At 51.1% G+C, this 23,837-nt stretch overlaps 1 protein-coding gene across 8 annotated transcripts in view; it reads right to left on the bottom strand.

The window, feature by feature from the left end:
• Window positions 1-16,948: 16,948 nt before the first annotated feature.
• BMAL2 (basic helix-loop-helix ARNT like 2) overlaps window positions 16,949-23,837 on the bottom strand; it is a 72,083-nt gene continuing 65,194 nt past the window's right edge. For all 8 annotated transcript variants that reach the window (XR_011646682.1, XM_058282938.2, XM_071210222.1 and 5 more), the window contains 3 exons: window positions 23,749-23,827; window positions 21,953-22,061; window positions 16,949-20,915 (listed from right to left, as the gene is read on the bottom strand). Coding sequence is in view for 7 of the 8 variants with exons in the window: in XM_058282938.2 (XP_058138921.1) it covers window positions 20,779-20,915; window positions 21,953-22,061; window positions 23,749-23,827 (325 nt within the window). In the remaining variant the exon portion in view is untranslated. The remainder of the gene's footprint in view (window positions 20,916-21,952; window positions 22,062-23,748; window positions 23,828-23,837) is intronic.

Here is a 23,837-nt window from a genome sequence, read left to right as displayed (position 1 = left end):
ACTTTTTCTTTACACGGAAAGTTAATTAGCATGTTGGTCACCCAAAGTTTAAAAGTCTCTGATTTTCTGTAGAATCCAGGTTTCAGAAAAGAGGAAAGAGAGGAAGAAAGGCAGGGAGGCCCCAATGGCTGCGGTACCAGGGCATGCCATGATCCAACTCAGAAACAGCAATTTCAGGGAAAGTTCTAGGAAGGAAGACATGGTTTCCAAGCTATTAGAAAAGGCACCATGCGTGTGGGCTTTCCAAGACAAGCCCCGTGAGACTGACCTCCTTTTGCATGCCAGAGTTCTTTTTTATTACTTATTGTAATTATTATTTTTTAGGAGGTACAGGGGTTTAGCAGTTTGATATGGTTATGAATTCCAAAAATAGATATTGGATTATGTTTGTAATCTGATCTGTACCTGGGTGTGACTGAGTTATGATTAGGGCATTGAGTCCCTACCCCTTGCTGGGTGGAGACTCACAGATAAAAGGCATGGCAAGGAACAGAGTAGGGGGTTTCTGATGTTGAAGTTTTGATTTGGAGTTTGGTGCCGAAGCAGGAGCCCCAGGAAGACAGAGCCATTCGCCTCCTAGTCTACAGCTGACCTTGTGGAGGAAACAGATGAGCTGAGCCCAGAGGAACCAGGAAGCCTGAACCCTCGCAGATGTCGGCAGCCATCTTGCTCCAACACGTGAAAATAGACTTTGGTGAGGGAAGTAACTTCTGCTTTATGGCCCAGGAACTGTAAGCTCCAACACCAAATAAACACCCTTTATAAAAACCAACCAATTTCTGGTATTTTGCATCAGCACCCCTTTGGCTGACTAGTACAGAATTTGGTATTGAGCAGTGGGGAAGTCCTTTTGCAATTACCAAAATCCTGGAATGGTTTTATAAATGGGTAAAGGGTATTTTTTGGAGGGATTATGAGATGCTTGAAAGAAAAGACCTATGGTGTTTTGAAGAGACTGTTGATAGCAATATGGATGCTAAAGAGACTTTTTATGATACCTTAGAAGTAAATGATGAAACTATTATTGGAAACTGGAGGAAAGGTGAGCCATGTTTTAAAGTTGTAGAGAACTTAGCAAGATTGACTCCTGGTGTTGTATGGAAGACCACGTTTGAAAATGGCGAGCCTGGGCATTTAGCTGAAGAACTTTCCAAAGTAAACCCAGAGAATGTGGTTTGGCTTCTGCTTGTAGCTTACAGCAAAATGCTAGATGAGAGAGATATCCTGAAGACTGAACTGTCAGACACAAAGAAAACAGAAACTGATTCTGGAAATTCCAAGCCTCTGGAATCAAGCTCCCAGATGAAAGTGCCCCACTGGAGGACTTAAATAAAACTGGAATTTGTAAATCAAGATTGAAGATGCAGTTATGTCAGAAAGACTTGGGGGGAAGCGGACTTGGCCCAGTGGATAGGGCGTCCGTCTACCACATGGGAGGTCCACGTTCAAACCCCGGGCCTCCTTGACCCGTGTGGAGCTGGCCCATGAGCAGTGCTGATGCGCGCAAGGAGTGCCATGCCACACAGGGGTGTCCCCCGCGTAGGGGAACCCCACGCGAAAGGAGTACGTCCTGTAAGGAGAGCCGCCCAGTGCGAAAGAAAGTGCAGCCTGCCCAAGAATGGTGCCACACACACGGAGAGCTGACAAGACGCAACAAAAGAAACACAGATTCCCATGCTGCTAACAACAACAGAAGCGGACAAAGAACACACAGCAAACAGACACAGAGAACAGACAACTGGGGTGGGGGGAGGGGAGAGAAATAAATAAATCTTAAAAAAAAAAAAGAAAGACAGACTTGGGAAAGTCTTACTGTCTGATGACTTGGACCCCTGCTTCCTGCATGCTAGACCAACAGACTTTTTGAGAGCTATATGAACAAAACCACTGTCAGCCTGGAATAAAAGGGACATGGAAAGGAGAGACTGAAGGGGAAATGACTTCAAGAGGAAAACCCTGGAAGCTGAGATCTGGAATTGGGACATCACCTTGGGCCAAGAGAGGAACCCCACCCATGTGTACAGAGAGGGTGTTTGCCCCAGCAACTGAAGAGGGTGGATGCTCTTGTTTGATGTTCTGGGAGAGTTTTGCTGCCCCAGGGTGCAGAGAGGGTGGAGCACATTCCCCAAGGATTAGGGTGGTTAAGGCCAGCACCCCACATGTCTGAGAGAGGTGGACCTGTTCCCCATGGATTACGGAAGGCCAGGTGGTCAGCACATTGCTCTGAGAGGCTGAGCCTGTATGCCAAACGTTAGGGGGAATGTTGTCTTCACGACACTGTACCAGGGGGGTTAAGACTCTAACCCAAAGATTGGGTGAGGTGTGGCCATCACCCCAGCACTCTTGGAGGGAGAGGTCTGGAGCTTGGCTGACACCCAGATACTTGATGAGGGTGGAACCAAGAAAATGGCCATTGGACAAGACTGTGGAAAACACAGTAACTATACCAGTTACTTGTCTAAACATCTTACAAATATTAACTTAATCCTCAAAACAGTCTTATGATGTAGACACTATTATTATCTCTATAGATGAGCAAAGTGACTCAAGAAAAAGTCACACAGCTAGGAAGTGGTCATATATATTAAATGTTTTAAAATTTAAAGCATGTAATTTTAGATTTGTGATATATACAACAAAATGTTAAAAGTTGATGCAGTTAACAGAGTTTACACTTCTGCTAAGTTTATCTTTTAACCAGCTTTACTGTACAGTACAGAAAATTACAAAATATCCCACTACTCCAAAATCGCCAATTTGGAATTGCCTTTTTAAAAAAAGCCCTACAAATATATTTTTTGACCCCACATATGTGCATCTAGGAATGTCTCTTTAAAAAATAATCAGAGATCTGTGCAAAGATATCTCCACAAAGATATTCAAGGGTGTTCTATTTATAATGTCAATAAATATTCTAATATTCAGAAAATTTGCACCAGTATGGTCTATTGAAATGCTTTTGTTGCCACTGATGAAGCGATGCTGCTAGAAGCCTCCATCCCAAGCACCCTCCCACGGCCTGCTTCCCGGCCTCCCCCGAATCCCCTGCCACCCCAAACCTCAAAGGTTAAAGCCTGCAAGGCCCCACTCCAGAAGCCAGCTCAGGCCCACCTGCTGACCATTAAATCTTTTCTATTTATTTTGAGTATCATCCCCAGAAATGATGTGGCATCTCCCCAGTGGGTAATTGGCTACAATAGCTCAGATAATGGAAGGCAAAGCAGCCCGTAAAAATGGTGGTGTGAGGGAAGTGGATGTGGGTCAAGCGGTAGGGCTCCTGTTCACCATACAGGAGGTCCAGGGTTCCATGCCCAGGGCCTCCTGGTGCGGGCAAGCTGCCCACGTGGCCAGCTGGCTCATGCGGAGTGCCGGCCCATGCAGGAATGCATCTCCGCACAGGAGAGCTGCCCTGTGTGGGAAAGCCGCCATGTGCAGGAGTGCCAGCCAACACGGAGAGCTGGTGCAGCACGATGACGCAACAAGAGACCCAGAGGAGAGAAAACAAGAAGACGTGGCAGACCAGGGAGCTGAGGTGCCACAAGAGAGTAATCGCCTCTCTCCCACTCAGGAAGGTCCCAGGGTCAGTTCCTGGGGCTACCTCATGAGAATACAACAGACAAAGAAGAACACACAGCAAATGGACACAGAGAACAGATGACAGGGGGACCAGGGGGGTAAAAAAATAAATAAAATCTTAAAAAAAAAATGGTGGTGTGAAAAAATATGTGATGTCAGGACAAAATATTCTGACGCTATTGTCCACTGGAAATAGGGCAATATGCAAAACCGTCAACCCAGTAAAATGTGTTTTATTTTGTATTTGTTCTTTGAGAAAACTAGAACAAAGAAAAACATCCAAAATGGTTATATCCAAATGATGGGATTTTACTTGGTTTTTGCCATTTGCTCCTGTCATTGCTTTCTGCGTTTTCCAAAGTTTTTGCAATGAGCTTAGTAACTCTTTTGAAAGTAAACTAAAACTAAAGTTAATTAGCTAGGGAAAAGAAACCTTTTCTCTCGATTCATGAAACATATGCCATCCCTTGCTTAAATGCAGCTCCCTGGGGAGGGAGCCGAGGGTAAACCGAGATGGCTGCGAGCAGCTCAGTGACATGGAGGGAAGGAAAGGCCAAGAAATCAGCCCGCACTCTCGCCTCACTCTTTCCATCCCCTTTTGTTAGATGGTGCATCTTGGTGAAGCCGCAGGCATTTCTGGAATTCTGCAGCACGGGCGCTGCCAGAGGCCGCCTCCCTCTTTCTTGTTGCGGCCCAGTGATGGGTTTTCAGGGAATATACACAAAATGTTCCATTCTCTCGCTGGGCTTTAATCCAAAGTGTCAATTCACAGAGCTATGGGCTGTGCACAAAGCCACTGGCATAACCATTGTATTCCCCCGGATGGAATGGGGCAGCAGCTTTTATCTGAGCAGGCCCAGGTTAGATCATAATTATAAACTTTTCAACAATAGGCAGAATACTCAAACCACCCCACGCAATCCCTCCTGCCTTTGGAAGCCTTGGTGGAGCCCCTCCTCCCGTTCAGCCAGCGCCTACCGCAGCCCGGATGCAAGGATGCAAGGCGGCTCCAGCCTGAATGCCCCTCCTGGCTGAGAATCTGGGGCCAGCACTCAGGTCCGACCTTGCCCACTGACAGCGAGGAGGCAGCTTGACCCGCTCAGGGAGACCCCAGGAAGCCCGCGCTGTGGTCTCGCCTGCTCTGACATCGCCCTAGACTCACGGGGCGTATTTCATGACAAGGGCCTGCGCAGGAAGCTGCGCTCTCAGAGCAGGTGAGCGCATGGTACTAACATGTGCCTTCGTTGCCCCTTCTCCCCTGACACCCACCCCTCCGCAACCCTCCTCCTCCTACAGTTTCATTCCTCTCTGGAATTAAGGACAGGTCCTTCCACAATTACCCCTAGAACAGTGTCACGTCAGCCACGGTCCCTTGTGTGTGCCTGAATTTACCGCGTCTCGTTTCTGCCAGCCCCAGGGGGAGGGGAAGGCTCCTGTTAAGAACTGCATGTCATGCAGGCAGGGCCTGGAAGGCTCTAGAAGGGAAGGCCGTGAACGAGGGCAGGGGAGGCTGGGGAACGTGAAGTTTCAGGAGGAGGAGAATGGCAGGTGATAAATAACTATCTACAGCAATAAACAACGTGATGAGTAAATGTATCTCTCCGTCATTCACATGAGAAAAATGATGAGAGTCTCAGCTTGGCAAATTATAAAGTTCATCAAAATAAAAAATTCTCATAAAGATTCCTCTTGTTGGAGAAAAGGCGTTGCTCATTGGGTCACGGAGGCTGATTGCAGGCAGGAGGTTTATTGGGAAGCTCTCCCAAAGGGGGGATCTGAAGAGACTTCCGCCTGACCCTGGAAAGGGGGGATTTGAATTTATACAGTGCATTCCTATGCAGGGAAATGATAGTCAGTGGGAGGGGGTCGAGGGACTGAATGAGGTGCAGGGGCCAAGAGGAAGCCCTGGAGGTGAACATTGCCCCTTGTAGGGCTAGAGGGTGGTGGGGTGGGGGGCTGTGTTTTCTTGGAATGCCGGAGGAGCAGGTGGGGCTTTGATCTGGAGGGGGGGAAGGTCTCTATCTCCCTTTACTCTCATCTCCACATGATGTGGTTTCTTTGTTCAGCCTTTGGGGAAGTGCCTTGCTTTCAGACATGTGTCCTGGGGGGGGGGGATTGTATTTCCCCAGTGCTGTCGGGGTAACTGAGTCAGAGCTTGTGAATTACTGCAAACCTGGAGAGAGAAAACCTCTACTACCTCTTCTGCTTTCCCAAGGAATTATTCAGGGCAGCAGTTCTTTCCCATCAGGATGAACTTGCACATTGACACATATTGTGGACTCACTTGAAGAAGCCAGTGATGCTAAAAGGCTGAGAGACGGCACCTAAAAAGTTTTGGCCCATTTTGCCTTAGTAGTTCACGATTTTATTTTACTTTTTATGTCAGGTGAATTTGCCTGAAATGAGGTTTTTAACTGAGGAGGAGCCACCCTGGTACCCAGCACGTCTTGACTGCCCTTGCTTCACCAGTGGACATGCTGGATGCCCGGGCAGTTAGGGGGTCTCGTGGACACAGATGGGGGTGTACCGCGCCACCTTCCAGTAGGACTGCTGGCTGCCCAGCCCCGCGGGAGGCTCCCGAGGGCCCCTGGCGAAGCTTAGTGCCCGCTGGGGCTACTGCTGGGGACCCTGCGGCTGCAGGCCCCTGGCTGGGGACACTCACCAGGACTACGTCAGTGGGGCAGTGCGGCAGCCCCGAAGGGGCTGGTGGGGGGCAACAGGGGGCAGGGGGCGGCAGGGGGCCGGCGGAGGGCAGCGGGGGGCAGCGGGGGACAGTGGGGGCCAGCGGGGGCGGTGAGGGGGCGGTGGGGGGTGGCAAGGGCGGCAGGGGCCAGAGGTCCAGCAGAGGCCCGCAGCCAGCTGCCCGGGGCCTTCCAGATCCGCAGGCTGGCTAGAGAGTGGAGCCCCGGGGCAGGCATGGAAGCCACAGAAAGGGACCCCTACCCTCCCGGGTTCCACCAGGGGAAGGTGAGGCAGAGCCACCACCTGCTGTGCCAGGGAGAGGGGCGCGTCCAGAGGTGGGTGACAGCGCAGGGGCCCCCACAGGTATCCGTGCAGGGTCCCACAGCCTCCCGCTTCCAGGGGCAGGTGAGGACTGATTCTGCGTGAACCCCCCGGTGTTATATTTGGCTCAGGCGGGGGCACAAGGCGTTTGAAACCAAACCTCCTCTGCACAAAAAAGACGTCCAGGCCGCCAGGCTGGAGAGGAGCCGCGTATGCTCAGCCGTATCTCACCCCGCAGTAAGAGGTGCCAGTAGTATTTGAAATTCAGCCTAATAACATTTGTTTCAGGTCTTTAAAATTGAGAGCTTGCCAATTCGTCTGTCTTTTTTTCCAGAAGCGTGCATCGGGTCTTGGATGACTTTGTCCTGTACAAGGATGAGGTGACTGGAGCCTAAAGCAGGGCTGTTCGTGCAGAGACCAGGCCGAGAACTCGCTCTGTCCCTGGGGTCATCTAGTAACTCTAGCTCCGTTCTCCGCTGGCAGCAAGGAACTGGGGGAGGAGCGGCCCCGGTGCAGGCCGCAGGTGAGCCCGCGGCTCGGGCCCCGGAAGCGCTCAGGCCAGGCGACAGTCTCCTGGCTCCAGCCGAGCTGGCAGGTGCGCACTCACTCCAGGGCGGCTGCACTTCTCACCTCCTGCCTAGGAACAGCAGGACGCTCATCGCTGCTGGGAGGGCGGAGATGGTGGTTCTGGAAACGTGTCCTCGCTGGAACCCGGGAGCACTGGTGGCACCGGGAGTGCCACTTCCCACACCTCGAGCCGGGACTGCCACTTCCCACGCCTCGCCCAGGCCACCAACTAGGAGGCCGGGCTGGGCTCAGCTGCGGGTGCTCTAACAGCCCCCAGGCGACACGGACGCAGCTAAGGTGGGAGCGCCAGACTAGAGGGACAAGAGGGTGTGCGGGAGGAACTCACCGACCAGGGGGCGGGCAGGTGGTGCATGGGAGGCCTCCGTGCCCCCGGGGAACCCGTGAGTTTTATTAAACTCTGAGCGGGGGTGGACACCAGCTTGTCAGTGTCCCAGGAGAGTCCCAGAGTGGGGGCTGGGGGCTTTGCTGGGCGCCATCAGGGAGGTGGGGGCTGGGGCTTTGCTAGGTGCCATCAGGGAGGTGGGGGCTGGGGCTTTGCTAGGTGCCATCAGGGAGGTGGGGGCTGAGGCTTTGCTGGGTGTCATCGGGGAGGTGGGGGCTGGGGGCTTTGCTGGGTGCCATTGGGGAGGTGGGGGGCTGGGGCTTTGCTGGGTGCCATCGGGTAGGTGGGGGGCTGGGGGCTTTGCTGGGTGCTATCGGGGAGGTGGGGGGCTGGGGGCTTTGCTGGGCACCATCAGGGAGGTGGGGGCTGGGGCTTTGCTGGGTGCTATCGGGGAGGTGGGGGGCTGGGGGCTAGGTGCCTTCGGGGAGGCAGGCAGGCGCTCTGGGCGGGGTGGATGCTCTAGAAACCACGTCGCCTTCTGGCTGACGGCGGGTCTGAGTGGAGTCACCGGACGCCTTCTCGAAGGTCTGGGAACACACGGTCTGGACAAGCTGCACTCACAACAATCCGAGCTTAGATGGTGTGTGCTGCCTGTTATCACTTTTGAAATTGTGGTTTCTGTTTCCTTTTTTAGTATCCTGAACTGAGGCAAGGATGTAATTGAAATTCAGCACCCATAAAAGGGTTGCCAGATGAAACACAAGATGCCCGGTTTAATTGTGGATAAACAGCATGTATGTTTTTGTGTAAGCATGCTCCCAAATATTAAAGGGAACATACTTATGCTAAAATATTATTCAATGTTTGTTCACATTTAGCTGGGCATTCTGTGGTTTCACTTGTTAAATCTGGCAACCCTATAAAGTGATACAGATGCTGAGTGAACGATGCGGCTAACTAGTTGGAGAGGGAGGGAGAAAGGCAATTCCACGGTATCTTCCAGGCTTCTGGCTTGGAAAACGGGATAAATGCTGGTAGGCTTCACGGAGGTAAGGCACAGCAGGGGAAAAGCAGACTGGGGTGGGGGTGACAGAGTGAAGTGCGCTCTGGACATTCTGAGAATAAGGGCTCTGTGGGACACAAGCAGATGTGACCGCCAGTGTGCTGGACATCCTGGAGCTGAGGAGAAGGATCAGGGATGGTTTCGTGGTCTTGAGACTCGTGAGAACTGGATGATGCAGCCGTGGAAGTGGGTGGGGTCACCAAGAACAGAGGGGGGAGAAGGGCTGGGACTCAGCCTTCAGGAGCTCCCACATCTGAATGGCCGGGGAGTTGAGAGAAAAACCAGGGCGGCTTCAAAGCTGAGGAAGGAAGATTCAAGAAAGGGAGGAAGTGGGCTGCAGTGACGAAGAGCCCCGAGAGGTCCCGGCTGGAGGCCAGGGCACTGGACCTTGGTGGCAATCTCAGTGGAGGGTGGGGTGAGGCAGGCAGCAGAGTGGAGCGGAAGCGAGAGGAGGAAGTGTGGGAGTGCTGGCAAGGTCAAGGGCGAGCCCCCAGGGCAGAGGGGGCGGGGGAGGAAGGCGGCCTCAGGATGACTGTGCTCCTGCGGTAGTGGAGGTGAGAGCGTAGGGGACGGGAAGGAGCTGGAAGAGGAGGGAGACGGTGAAGGTGCGAGAGGAGCGGCTGGACCAGGCACCTGCGCTGCTGGGAGAGCAGGTCCAGACCCAGCGGAGGAAAGGCCCTTCCGCTTTGACAGGAAGGAGGGAAGGGATGGCTGCACACACAGGTGAGCCGATTCCTTGTTTTTTAAAAAGATTATTTATTTATTTCTCTCCACTTCCCCCCATTGTCTGCTCTCTGTGTCCATTTGCTATGTGTTCTTCTGCCTCCACTTGTATTATCCAGCAGCACCGGGAAACTGTCTCTTTTTGTTGCGTCATCTTGCCGCATCAGCGCTCCACGTGTGCGGCATCACTCCTGGGCAGGCTGCACTTTTTTTACATGGGGCGGCTCTCCTTATGGGGCACACTCCTTGCGAGTGGGGCACCCCCATACAGGGGCGCCCCTGCGTGGCACGGCACTCCTTGTGCGTAGCAGCACTGCGCGTGGCCCAGCTCACCACACGGGTCAGGAGGCCCTGGGGATCAAACCCTGGACCCTCCCATATCGTAGGCGGACGCTCTATCAGTGGAGCCACGTCCGCTTCCCGATTCCTTGTTTTAATAAACCTTTCCAGTTAATCAGCCCACGAATAATCCTGCCTAGATGAAAGAGGATTCTGCCTCCTTTCACATAAAGCGACGTCTTCTGGGAACTAGGAGGAGGAAATGACGCAGAAGCTTGGCGCCCACGGGAGAGGTTTGAAACAGCTGCTAACGGAGAGTGGGCAACGGGGGGCTCTTTAGAGACGTGCGCAGCCTCACTCACACCGCGCAAGGCCATTGTGGGAGGCGCACGATCTTGCAACCTGGTTCTCAGCAAGCTCGCCAGGAACAGGCTGGGGTTCAGAAGATGGTGCAGAACTTACTGGGCCCACCTGTCCCTTAAGTTCCCACAGCGTCAACCTCAGGCATCAGCAGCTCCACCTTGCCACTCTCCCTCTTCTTTCCTACCATCCTGCCCTCCAGCTAGATCCATCTGGAACCTTCCTCTCATGGCCAGGCCTGGGGAGAGGAGGGTTCCTCACTCCATTCTGGCGGGAACCCACTCGGCTGGCGGCCCTTTATGTTCCCCTTATGACTACGTCTGCCCTGCCCCTTCTCACTCTTCAGAGTACATAGTAATAAGACAAAAACAACTTATTTGGGGGTGTGTTAATATCAAGGACCTCTTCCATGTGCGCTGTTAGCCCCAACCCAGGGCGAGGATGGAAAGACTGAGGCAGGTGGAGGGATAGAGCACGGAGCCGCCCCGTGGCCAGGGCCGCGCCATGAAGGACGTCTGACGAGTGCGGCTGCTGCGCCGAGAAACCAACGCGGCCGCGGGCACGACCCGGGGCTTTCAATCCACGCAAGCCTGGCCCATTTGCTACATTCCTTTTCTATGAAATATATGAATGACAAACTCATCCAGACCAAAAAACCCACAAAAAACTAAAGTAAAGGGACCCCCCCGCCTCACTGAGGCACGGTGGTGCCACTGGGACGGAGGCCACATAAGATGTTCTCAGGCTGCGCTTGGTGGCCCTGGGCCAGGAGCAGGCCGAGCTGAGCGGTGCAGAACTAGGCTTCCTGGAGGAGGTGCAGCTGGAGCACAGGGGCCTGCGAGCGGAGAAGGCGGCAAAGAGTAAATGAAAGAAGGCCAGGCGGGGTGGGGGCAGGAGAGGGGGCGCGTGTGTTCTGGGGGAGAAGGAGGAGGCGGGAAAGCCAGACACAGGGAAGGTGAAGCACGGCGGGAGGAACTGCGGATTTGATTCTTACTAAAAACAACAGGCATCTCTCCAGCGGTGGTTCTCCACTTGGGCTCAGGCCAGTCCACCGGGGACATTGGCAGCAGCTGGAGACATTTCTGGTGTCACAGTTGGGGCTGTGACTGGCACCCAGTGGGCAGAGCAGGGTGCTGCTCAACGCCGCCCGCTGCGCGGGATGCAGCAAAGGATCATCCAAAATGCCCACCGTGAAGGCTGAGAAACGCTGAGGGTCACCGGGATCTGACAACTCCAAATGCCCCAAATGAAAACTTTCTCATGAGTTAAAGGCGGGACTGGCGAGGGGACCGGGCACTCCGCCCCTTCACCCTGGAGTGAAGGTCAAAGAGAAGGTCAACGGGAGGGTGGCCGACTGCGGGAGCTTCTGGGAAGGCGGCGGCTCCTCCCTGCCGCACAGCCCTCAGCTTCAAAATCCTGAAGTTTAAAATAACCCCCCCGCGCTGGGGCTCCCCTTCCTCCCCGAGAGCAAAGACGTCCTCCCCCGGAGGACTCATCTGCCTTCTTTCTATTTATACACGTCTGGATTGCCTTCCGTTTCATACTGGGGGAACAGCCACGCTATTTTCTCCTTAAGCTGCCACAGATAATATTAGTCCACCTCATAGCTGTGTCTTATCTTACTCTGCCCCCTCTTGTTATTTATAGGCTCATCACCTAATCCAGTGACAAGGGAATGGCTCCTTTTTAGTTGGCTTGCTCTCCTGAAAACGCTGGCAGATTTTATTTTTTGTGTTCTAAAAATACCCAGACAACGTCTATACTTTATTTTGCCATTCTGTTTGCTCACTGGCTGTTGTATTTGGAAAACGGTTCCTGTGTCCCGCTCCCAAATGTGGAAACACTGTTATCACCAAGATCACAGAGCAGGAACCGCAGCGAGGCAGGGCTGGCCACACTACGCCAGCTGTGAGCTAGAGGCAGCGGGGTTAGGGTTAGGGCTAGAGTTAGGGTATGGTTAGTGCTGGGGCTGGGGTTAGGGCTAAGGTTAGGGTTAGGGGTAGAAGTTAAGTCTAGGGCTAGGGTTAGGTTAGGGTTAGGTGCTAGGGCTAGGGCTAGGGTTAGGGTAGGGTTAGGGCTGGAGCTGAGTTAGGGCTATGGCTAGGGGTAGGGTTAGGTTAGGGTTAGGGCCCCTTTGTCCATGGTGCTCAGCCAGGGGCTGTGAGCTTGGCCTGAGGTCAGAAGAACATCACTCTAGGGGTCGTGCGGTGCAGGTTGGGAGATTTATTAAACACGCAGTGCAAGGAGGTTGGCAGGGTCATGGAACAGCCGAGGCCAAGAGCCCAGCCCTGGCATGTGGCAGAGCCACCCTGGGCTGGAACAGGCGTCTGCAGGTTCCCTGAGTGAGCAGGTCTAGGAGGGAGCCCAGGAATTTTTGTTTCTAACGTGCACCCAAGTTATGGTGCCGAACACAACTCGAGACCCGCTGCAGATTTTACTTTCTTTTTTTTTAAATTAACATCTTGACGTTAATCAGGTGATGGCAATATTTCCAACAAGCAATGCCTTTTTTTTTTTAAAGTAGTCTCCCAAACTGCAAGTCAATTCTAGAGACTCATTAAGTCCCAAGAAAAGGAAAAATGACCTAGGTGAAAGAACTATTAAAAACGACAATATCACTTCTCTGTCAGCAACATGTAAGCATAAAACGGCGCTCGTCCCCTCACCCTTTTTAAAAAAATAAACATCTAATGATTGGACAAAGTTGGCTAAGGAAGCCAAGTGACTGATTTTATGTTCATTTTTGATGAATTATGCTTTGGTGCTGGGTTGTATTTAAGAAATTGGCTCTTTTTATTTTGGCATCACATACTACGTTGCTCTGAGAAAGGCAGGCTGGGTTGGTCTTTGAGCAGGTGCTCCTGGCAGCACACGCAGCCGGAACGCACTGAGCCTGAAGATGCACAGCCCTGACAGTCAGAGCAGCTGCTATGATTTTTATGACTTGAAGTTTTTCTAAAATCTCTTGAAAAGGGCAAAATGAGTCATAAATGCTTACCGAAGTTATCTCTGTAAATATCTAAACAAATCAAGAGATAAAAGAAAAGCCAGGCTCTGGGCAGGGACCTGAGTGGCCATGATGCCTGCTCTATATTAAAAAACCAGAATTAGATTATCACTGGCATTCTCTTTTATTGTTTATTCAATTTTTAAAATCATTATAGTTTAAAATAGTTACTAAACAAAACTGGATAGTGGAAGCAGATGTAGCTCAGTGGCTGAGCACCTGCTTCCCATGTATGAGGTCCCAGGCTCAATCCCTGGTACCTCCTGAAAAACAAAAAGGAAAAAGAAAAATTGGATAGTGATTAATTTCCTTTCTCCTCATACTTTTGAAATTCTGGTATGTGATCATCTTATTTTTTTAACCTTTAAAAATTAAACATTCTCGTGGAGACCAAACTAAGATATGTAAGACACTGAATAGGCTAACTTTGACAACATTTTTCAGAGAACTGATAGCAATGTTATAAAAAATCAGTCTTACAGGAACTATCAGAGACCTGTTTCAATGATAGAATTTTAATAGAAATAAGGGGACAAAGAGGGTTCTGTGGTGAAATACCATTAAAGAACTAAATAAATATCAGGTAGATCAAAGACTGAAGTGTCTAACTATGAAACCATCTGGCATCTCCAAGAAAATACAAGTGAGGTTTTAGTTGATCCTGGGGTAGAGATGTTTTTCTTTCTGGGCGTACAAGCAAACAAAGAAATTAAGAAAAGCTTGTCAAGTGTAACCATATAAAAATTATATCCTGAATTTCAAAGGACGCTGTATACAGCACAAACTTTCTTTTCAGCAGTTAGGCAATTTTGATACAGCAATGGCCTATCAAGAAATTCGTCCTAGACAAAATCAGAGGTGTAGTGCAAACATATTTATGTAGAGGGGATGTTAACCGACATATTATCCCAATAATAAAACTTTCCAAATATCTGAAATGTCTGGGCAAAGCAAGAAGATGTAACAGAGGCTTGTTTAGGAATATTGCTGTAGATAACATAATACCATAATCAGTTAAAAAAAAGTTGTAAATGCTTGCTCCGGAAAAGAAGAACTAGGGGTCAGGTGGGGACTACTTTCTTTTTAAAACTGAATGCCTTCAAATGCCATTTGACATTTAACCAATATACATGGTGTTACCTTTGCGCAAAAAAAAAAAAAAAATATGTACAAATAGGATTCTAACTTTTAGAAGAAATCATTGGAATGTAAGGACCTAGAAAAAGAACAAAGAATATTTCTGTATCTGAATATTATGAATTTTTACTATTTTACAAATAATTTCTAATGTTGATCGTTTTGCTCCCACGAATGAATATCTCAGGTGTAACTTTTTTTCTTCGTTTGTTAAATCAAATAGAACACAATGTGCTCCCAAGTCATTTAGTTTTCAGTTAATTGTGAACTATTGGTCTAGGTTCTGCTAATGGGAAGCCTTTTGGTTCACTGCTTACTAACCAAGTATTAAATGAGATTTTCAGGAGTTCCAGTAAGTTGTACAGAGTCCAGGTTTCTAATTTTAGTTCGGGCTTTTAAAATATGTGTTTTCTCAAATTTATGTTGGTGTATTTACTCCCATGGTGAAATTCCACTGACTTCTTCCTGGCCAGCAGTGACTGAGGGAAACGTCACGTAAAGGTGGGCCCACAGGCTGGAGGTGGAAGAGGCTGGGAGCCAAGGCAGGGCCAGCTGCCGGCTTTTACTCCAGACGGCTCTGCTGGCTCCGCAGCGCGCAGCTGCCTTCGGCACTGCGCAGAGTCCTCCTCCAGGCTCTGCAAAGGGCCTTGGGCCCGAGTGTCACCCCAGAAAGGGGGCAGGGTTAGAAAGGGTGACGCGACTCGCCAACCACCCCGAAAGAAAGCCTCGAGCCTCGCACATTCAAGCCACAATCCTACGAAAACCATCCGCCACCGCCAACCGAACTTTCCCACGGCGCCTCCTGCACACCTCCCCCGCCCCCGCCGGCCCCGGCTCTCGCCTTTTTCTGGCACTTTCCCCCTCGAAGGATGCCTCTGAAGGCCCTTTTACACGAGGCACGCCTCGGCGAGCTGCGGGCTCGGTCCGCGCAAGAGACTGAAGGCCCCAGTGAAGCCAGCCTCGCGAACACGCTGGTCTCCCCGGCACTGAAAGCCTCCCTCTACACTGCCGTCTATTAAGTGTACAGTAGCCTTATGTCTGAAAAACAAGGTACGTACCTTCATTAAAACGTGACAGGCACGACGCGAGCGCGGCTGGAGAAAGGGCGCCCCCGGCCTTCCATTTGGAAACAACGCAGCATCCGCGAAACGCCACGCAAGGGCGCGTGGGATGCGCGAGCCGACGCCGCGCGGAGGGAGGGCGGCGGCGCCGGGGGGAGGGCGGCGGCGCCGGGGGGGGGGGGCGGCGGCGCCGGGGGGGGGGGGGCGGCGCCGGGGGAGGCCCCCACCGAGCCTCAGCCTGGGAGAAGCGCAGGGGGAGAGGCCGGGGCGTGTGCGCTGGTCCGCAGGCCCCACGCCGGGTCTGAGCAGCCTTGGCCTCCCGTGGAGCTGGGGGGAGCAGCCTCTCGGCCGCGGCCCAGGCCTCCGCCGTCTCTGGGGTCCACACCGGCCTCTCCTCGCTCCGTCGGGCACCTCTCTAGGCCCAGAGCGCGCTGCGGTCTGGTACCCGGGGCTTTTCCCCGCCTTCCCACTGCGCCGTGGGCGCTGAGGAGCAGGCGCTGCGCCCGTTGTCTCCCCGAGCGCGCAGCGCAGGAGTCAAGGTTAAGCTGGACCCAGCAGCGGCACCCCCCAGCGGCACCCCCCAAGCGGCACCCCCCAGCAGGCTCCCGGACTTGCTTTGAGCTGTCGATGGCGCTCGCCCTCAGCTAATTGAATTATTCACTCTGTTTTCACACATACCTTCCAAAACCCCAAACTCAGATTCTCTTGCTACTTACACTTCCACATTGCTTATACATTTCTACTGTTATTTGGGTTACATTTCTGGAAGGCTTAAACTCTTAGACTATGCTTTGTCTTAGGTATTACATCAGAATTTTTTACTAATTTATTCGTGAAGCTTCTACGTGGTATCAACACCCCACACTTACTGTCACGCTGGAGATCTTATCTATCAATTAATATATGATCACTTAGGATTTCTAAGTGGCAAGCAATGGGCCAAACTCTTTCTATAACCTAATTCTCGCTAAAGCTCTGCATTAAGAATCCTTAGGACTATTCTATGAACGAAGAAATGGAGGCTCAAAGAGCTCACGCCTGCTGCCCCAGACTCCTCTCCTGGCTTCCAAACACACACAAAATCAATGTGCAAAAACAGACGCCTCCCCTCCCGCACACCTGCTTCTCCCCCTGGGGCGCCCGACCTCTCCACCACCCACTTCCGGGACGCGCCCCTCGTCCTGTCGCCTCGTCCTCGTCCTCGTCCTCGGGGGCGTCCCGCTTCCGCTCTTCCCCGTCCCAGGGGCTGGGGCGGCCGGCTCCGCGCGCACCCTCCCTGTGGGTAACCCTGAGCTCGGGAGCCCCTCTCCTCCCCGTTCCTGATCCCAATGGGTGGCTCCCCCGGCCCACACGCAGGCCGCGGGTGACCCCGCCTGGACGAGTGGGCGCTGGGGCCTGCTGACCGCACAACCAAGAGACCCGGCGAGGCACGCGGGGACCTGCCCGGCGCAGGCTGTGCTTCCACGGGGGCTCCGGGGTGTGCGAGCGCGGGAAGCCCGAGGGGCTCAGCGCGGGGGCCCATGTGAGCCGCGGCCAGCTCAGGAAACCAAAGCTGAGACGGAAGGAAGAACGGACGCCGAGAGTCGGACTCGGCGCCACGTGGGGAGCCGAGGCGGTCGGGAGCCCTCGGGGGGCTGCCCGGGCCTGGGGGCGGCTGGGGCAGCGGCAGAGCCCGGTGGACGGAGCGACGGCTCAGCGGACCCCTCGGCCAGAGGCCTGAGGGCCGGCGCCTTCTCCACCGTCTGGGTTTTCCCATGAGATGGTGGAAAAAGGGTCACTTTTTTAGGAGGAAGTGTAATATGCTCAACAGAAAAACTCCACACTAGCAATTATTATAAAATATAGTTTAATTTTACTCTTTTCATTATTTACCACAAAGTTTAAAAAATACCAATATACAGACGAGCCAGTGAACTGGAAAAGAGCTAGAAACTGTAAAAAAGACAAACCCACACACAATATTGTACGAACAGCGGCACATATACAACACACTTTCAACTGCAAGGAGTTCAGCAAGTATATTCCAGTCCCAACAGGTCTCTTTCTGAATCGTTTTAACTGGGCCACACCCGGCCAGGCCTGCGAGCCAGAGCTCCCGTAGCGTGGGGAAGGATCTCTCCAGACCTCTCTAGAAAGCTTCCCTGTAAAGCCGCCCACACTGTGGACAAGGTACATCACTCCAGGAGCCCGCAGCAAGGCTTTTTACTCAGAACTGCCAGGGGCAGACTTAGTCAAGGCACAGAAGTCAGAAATGCCGCTCCCAGGCCCCGGGGAGCTTGGGAAAGGAACCTACTAAAGAGAAGGACGCACTCTCTCAAGGGGAAGGTGGCACCTAGTGGCCGCAGGAGGCTTTTCTCCGTGGCTCCTGATGACCTCTGCCTGCTCTGCTGTGACTGGGGGCTGAAAGTCCAGAGCCCGCGCTGGCCCGGGCGGCAGGAGCCAAACTTGACCAGTCCAAACTGGCCGGAACCAGGCCGGGTCCCACGCGGCCCGACCCCTAGCCACTCCGCCCGAGCCATGTCCACACGGCCTTTTCTTGTTTCCACACTGTGAACCAACACTTCCCTTTCCTTCCACGTATCTACTGAAAGCTGCTAGTTTGTATTTTCTTCTTTGTCCATCTGTTTCTCGGTGGATTTCCATATTTAACGATTACCATAAGGTGTCAACACATACCTTGAGTTTTATTTGGTTTCAGGCTATCATGTAATAAAATGTCTGATAATATTTCCAAGGGCTACTAATTTAAAAAAAATTTTTCTACATGGTACAGGGGTAGAGGGTCAGAGTTACACGAAGCCACTGAATGGAGGATCAACAAGTAACAGTTTTTTAAACAACAGGTATTTAGAGGTCAGTATCATCCTTATGCTTTGGTCTACTTCAATGATATCCACTTTAAAAATGTTCTAGAGCAGCTCTCTCCAACAGAAATTAAGAGGTGAGACTCAGAAGTTATTTAAAATTTTCTAGTAGTCACATTTAAAAAGCAAAAACAAGTAGGGGAAATTAATTTTGTTTAACCCAGTATGTTGAAAAGTATTATCATTTTAACACATAATCAATTTTAATTCGTGAATATACAGTTCACATTTTTTCCCATGCTAAGTCTTCAAAATCTGGTATGTAGTTTACATTTATAGCCCATCCCAAGTGTGCTCGCCACATTTCAAAGGTACAGTAGCCACATGTGGCCCGTTGCCACTGTACTGGACAGTGCCATTACAGGGCCTGACCCTAATGTCCTGTGGGTAAGAATCACAGTCAGAGCTGGAGATCAGATTCCACTTGGAGTTCAGATCTCTTAAAAATGAGGAAACTGAGGCACAGAGCGTTTACGGGGGTTTGCTCGAGGCTGCGCGGCTGAACGTGGCCTGAGCAGGCTCCCGACTCTGAGCACGCCCGCCACTGCCCTGTGCAGCGCTGCAGCAGGACCCCCGGGACTGCAGGGACAGACCCAGAGCTCTCTTACGGCACTTCCAGTCAACTCGTAGATGAATTATTTTCGCCAGAATGCATGAAATTAATTTTTAGAAGGCAGAAAGTAAGAGTATAAGCCAGAAAAATACCTGTCACTCCTAGCAGCGATCGAATGTTACTAGAAGGCATTCTGAAGAACACACCGACTCGGGGGAGCGACAGGAGGGGACAGGCATGAGTCAAACGAATGCTGGATTCTGGGTTCAGGGCAAGAGGCTCTGCGGAAAAACACTAGGGTGGGTTAACAGAGGATCCGAGCACGCAGAGGGCATTCACCCGGCCACGCACCTGGCCACGCATCCTGAGTCTCCAGATAAGCCTCCTCTTAAAGAGAACTGCCACTCCCAGGCGCGGCAGCACTTCCACCAGCGGCCGCACCTGCTGCTTCTGAGGCCGTCCGGCCACCTGACCTCCCCTGTTGCCCCAGCCTGGGCGGCCCCTTCAGGCCAAGACCAACCTGCCGTGGTACAGCTCCCGAAAGGGCTATGTGCGGGGCAGGACCCTCAGCCTGGGCGGGCTACTGGAATCGTTCCTACTTCTTTAGACTTGACCATAATGCGTAGGCTACTGCAAACCCATTCCCACCTTCTGGGGTTTCTTTGGCTCATTCTACAGCTGGGTGACTGTCGAGTCAGGTGTCAGACCCAGGGGTGGTGCTGACCCCCGGAAACTGCCGGAACACAGATAGGCTCCAGAGGAGGACGTGCCGACTGCCTTTGGTTACAGCCTGCTGGTATGTGCGCTGTGAACGCATCTACGGGACAGCCAATCTACCACCTAGAGCCTGAGGAGACAGCATGCAGGGTCAAAATAACCGCTGTTTTTTGGCAGGGGGCCCCTGACGGATATGTGCGGTTAGGATGGAGCCTCGTCCAGAGAACGAAGACTGAGTCGGAGCCCCATCAGTCTCCACCCCATCCCCCTGTCATGTAGGAGGCACGAACGAGGACAGATGGGTCCACACTCGGTAAACCCTAAAAGGCTATCAGAACCGACGGCGTTATGGAAGTCCCAGCCTCCATAAGGTAGAGACAGGGCATGCTACTTAGTCCTCATTCCTGCACTCAGGCTGAGCCAGCTATGGATTAATTACTACTTAAAAAACATTCTCCAAAATTTTAATTATAGCTGCATAATTAGTTTTCATATTACTTCTCAATGCCTTGTAGTTTTAAAAATTACCATCGATATCTTTGGTTACCAGCAATAATAACTGTAATTGCCTAATAATCTAGAAGGCTATGACTAGTTCGTGGGTCAGTTAACCATTTAACCTGTGAAACCAAAAGAAATGTGGTTTATGTACATTGAATATTCCAAAAATAATATGTGACTTTATGCAAGACATTTAATCTGCCTGGGTCCATTTCTTCCTCTACGACTAACTCATTGCTAAGTCCCTGTTCAGTATTAAAAAACCCAATTCTATCTACGATGGAAATTTTGAGTGGTTATATTAAGAGTAAATATTCTACGCAAGGGTTAATCACCAACATCTAGGGCATAAGATGGCTCTTCCTTTCCTGAAAGCAAAGCTGAAACTCTCTCAACTTCTTTTACTGAATTTTAAATAAAATCATTTCACTTAAAATCCATCTCCAAGTGCTCCACTGAGCATATATATACTTGCTTTGTTTTTAAAGTCTACAAAGATGGAATACAGGATTAACTGTGATTACGACTATAAATTGCACTGCCCCTTTAAATGTTAAAGTACTCAACATTTTCTTAAAGTATATAAGCCCTATCCGCAAATAAGAATAACGTCCACAAGGAATGAAAATGTTCTGAATAACACAAATCTACAATTATAAATGAATCTTAGACACAAGGAAAATAACACATCAAATTATCCAAATTAAAAAACGGCTTCAAGAAACAAAAACAATACATATGTGATATTCTTGGTTAAAAATACTTTTAGCAAAAAATATAGCTGCTAGTAGGTTTTTAGCCATTTCACTGAGTAAAGGGTCTAACAAACTGCGAGGTTCCACTGAGAACAAAACCTCCCATTTCCCCACATTCCTGTGAGAGTAAGGTGCACTCTATAAGAACTGGTAGACTATTAGTAGGAATAAGATAAAAATCACATTAATACAGTCCTGGAGACTATATGGTTTTTGAAAATGAGACGCTGTGAAACGGTTCTCGTTTTTGGAGCCAGGGAAGTCCACCGCTACAGTGTCCACTGGATGTCAGTGAAGTCCCCGGGGTCCCCCAGACCCCCTTCGGCTTCTAAGTAGTTCATGAAGGCAGCCATGGCCGTGTCCTCGTTGTCACAGAGGGCGTCGAAGTCCAGCGGGGCTCCGCCACCTGCCAGTTACAACACAGCCCGTGTAAGTAACAGCGTCCGTTTCACACACTCGGAAATAAAAAAGCGATTATTGTCCAAAATGGCAAAGCAAGGCCTGGCAGGTTCTCCTGAGGGCAACGTGGAGGCCTTAAACGCAGACGCCTGATCTCTTTTTAAACGAGTCACCTATATCTATAGCAATCAGCTGTCAAATAACTTGTACAGTAATGAGCTGGTCTATGCATTTTCAAATAGAAAATGACAGCTAAGTGGTAGACTCCCAGACAGCTAGAATCTAGGGGCTGGTGTGTGTGTGTGTGTGTGTGTGTGTGTGTGTGTACACGTGCGCGCAAAGCCTAGAAGGAAAAATTTAACTTTAATTTGAAAAAACTTCATTTCACCTGGAAACAAGAAGGCCAAGACAAACGCATTGCCTTAAAAACTCTGAAATATTTTTATAAAAGGAAGGTAAGCAGATTTTTAAATTGAAAATGGAAATGAGAAACCAAGGAAATAGGATTTAAAGTAGACAAGAGGAGGAGGAGAAATCAAGGTTAAAACACACAGAGCGATTAACCAAAGCGTTCTAGATATTTTTCAAAGTGTAACTGGATGTGAGACACTCTACGCGGCTCCGCGTGGCGCCCGTTCACGTCCTCTGCTTCTCTTTAACGTACTCCGCCAGCAGAGCAGAGTCGGGTCTGGGGGGTAAGGGACTATGTCATTTAATTTGGACTCTGCATAAGAATTGTTGAAAAGGAATGATTACATCTTAAACTCTGTATGGTCTTATACTTTAAAAATTCTTTGGAACTGAAATACTTAGGTGCATTTTTACAATACTCATAACTGATTGCATTGATAACTGAATTCTTAACAACAGGTCCATTAAGTAACATACATTTTTTTAAAGCAAGGACATGATTATTCTATTTAGGAGTCTAAGGGGGAAAATCTAAGTTTTAAAACAGCTTCTCTAGAAATCCCTATTCCTGAAAGACGACGATTAGGGAGTGTTTGAAAACCTAAACCGGCAGGCAGGGGCCCCGGGACTCACTGAGGAGCGGTTCGTCGGCGCCGAGAGCGACAGTGCTGCGGTGCTGCCTCGCGGCCTTCAGCGCCCCCATTTCAGAGGGACTTGGCGGGGTCATCTCCTCAGCCGCCATCTGAAAGAAGACGGAACGGTTTGGTTAGTGAGGGCCTGCTTGAACCGAGCCAGGACCTCGGGGTTACCGGACCGGGCCCGCCGGGCGTGCCGCCACCTGCACCGGCGACGCGGCAGCGCACGGGCCATAGGCGGGCGCCCATACTGCACGGCGTCAGCGCGCCTCCCCCAGGGGCGCGCCTCCCCCAGGGGCGCGCCTCCCCCAGGGGCGCGCCTCCCCCAGGGGCGCGCCTCCCCCAGGGGCGCGCCTCCCCCAGGGGCGCGCCTCCCCCAGGGGCGCGCCTCCCCCAGGGGCGCGCCTCCCCCAGGGGCGCGCCTCCCCCAGGGGCGCGCCTCCCCCAGGGGCGCGCCTCCCCCAGGGGCGCGCCTCCCCCAGGGGCGCGCCTCCCCCAGGGGCGCGCCTCCCCCAGGGGCGCGCCTCCCCCAGGGGCGCGCCTCCCCCAGGGGCGCGCCTCCCCCAGGGGCGCGCCTCCCCCAGGGGCGCGCTGCAGCAGCCACGGGGTTGAGGCCCAAAGAGGCTGGGAGCCAGGACACCACGTCCACCTGCCCCGGAGCCCACGCTCCGACCAGCCACGACTAAGGCACCCACTGCGGGGAGCAGGCTGGGCCTAGGAAGGAAAAGTGCGCGGCCCAAACGCTTTGGACGCAGGTCATCTCCGTTTTTAAAACGACGGCCCGAGCACACCCCGTACGGCACCACCGGAGTGGGGCCAGCTTAAACCAGATGCTGACCGAGCAGTTCTTACCTGTCACATAGTTACAGGCCAAACAGTTTCATATTCCCTGTCGCTCATCAGAAGACCAGAAATAATCACCTATGTTGTTTTATTACGTTCATGCACTTTATGACAGAATATGCTCTACTTGGAGAGTTTTGTTTATTATAGACTTAAATCCCTGTTACAGGGATATTGCCTGGAGAAAATGGGCACCAATAAACACTTGAATAAATGAATAAAGAGCAGACCAAAAGACTTTCGATATTTGTGTGAAAACAGGATATATTTGCATTTTCAAGTTCCCTTTCTCCTCGGTCAAATTTAATTTCTCTTTTCTCCTGTATTCTTATACCACTTAGTTTATATACCTGGTTTTAGAGCTTTTTGTTGTCTGTGGTACATTAGAATCATATTGTATGTAAGTCTTTCAGATGTTTGTCATTATGCTTAGTCAATTTTGTATACTCAACAATGCTTGATTTCAAACAGTATTTATTCAGTTGAATTAAATAGCATATAGTACTTATCTTGTGGCTTATATTAAAGTTTTTCTCAGGCCCTTTAGGTGATTAAAGAAGTACATTTAATCCACTGAAGTGGAACCTATTACAATAACAAGAAAATTAATAGTTACATTTATTGAACACCTACTGTTTGCCAGGCACTGTTTTAAGTGCTTCTGCTTGTTTTTGTATTAGATCAGTTAACTCTCCCACTACTCTAAGAGTTTTTCATCCCTGTTTCGCAGATGAGGAAACTGAGGCAAAGAAAGTTGATGTCACAAGCCCGAGGTTCTGTAGCAGTAACTTGGGCCAGACGGTGGCTTCCAGAGCCGTCACTCCTGACCACTGTTCTTTGCCTCACTCGTTTCTCAAGTGTGACTTCTCTTCCCAAGAGACGCAACTCCCACCAGGAGCAAATCCCACCGTCCGTTTATTCATGACTGTTCTTACTGACGAGTGTACTCACGTTCCTGCAGTTCCCAGGGGACGAGTCTCTCGTGAAATCTGTAGGACTTGAGTCACCCAGGGACGACGAAGACTGTAGCCTTTAAAAAG

Source organism: Dasypus novemcinctus, chromosome 20 (assembly GCF_030445035.2).
Source record: "Dasypus novemcinctus isolate mDasNov1 chromosome 20, mDasNov1.1.hap2, whole genome shotgun sequence".
Taxonomy (NCBI): domain Eukaryota; kingdom Metazoa; phylum Chordata; class Mammalia; order Cingulata; family Dasypodidae; genus Dasypus; species Dasypus novemcinctus.
The sequence above is the reverse complement of the archived record's forward strand: the minus strand, read 5'-3'. Positions and strand labels throughout refer to the sequence as shown.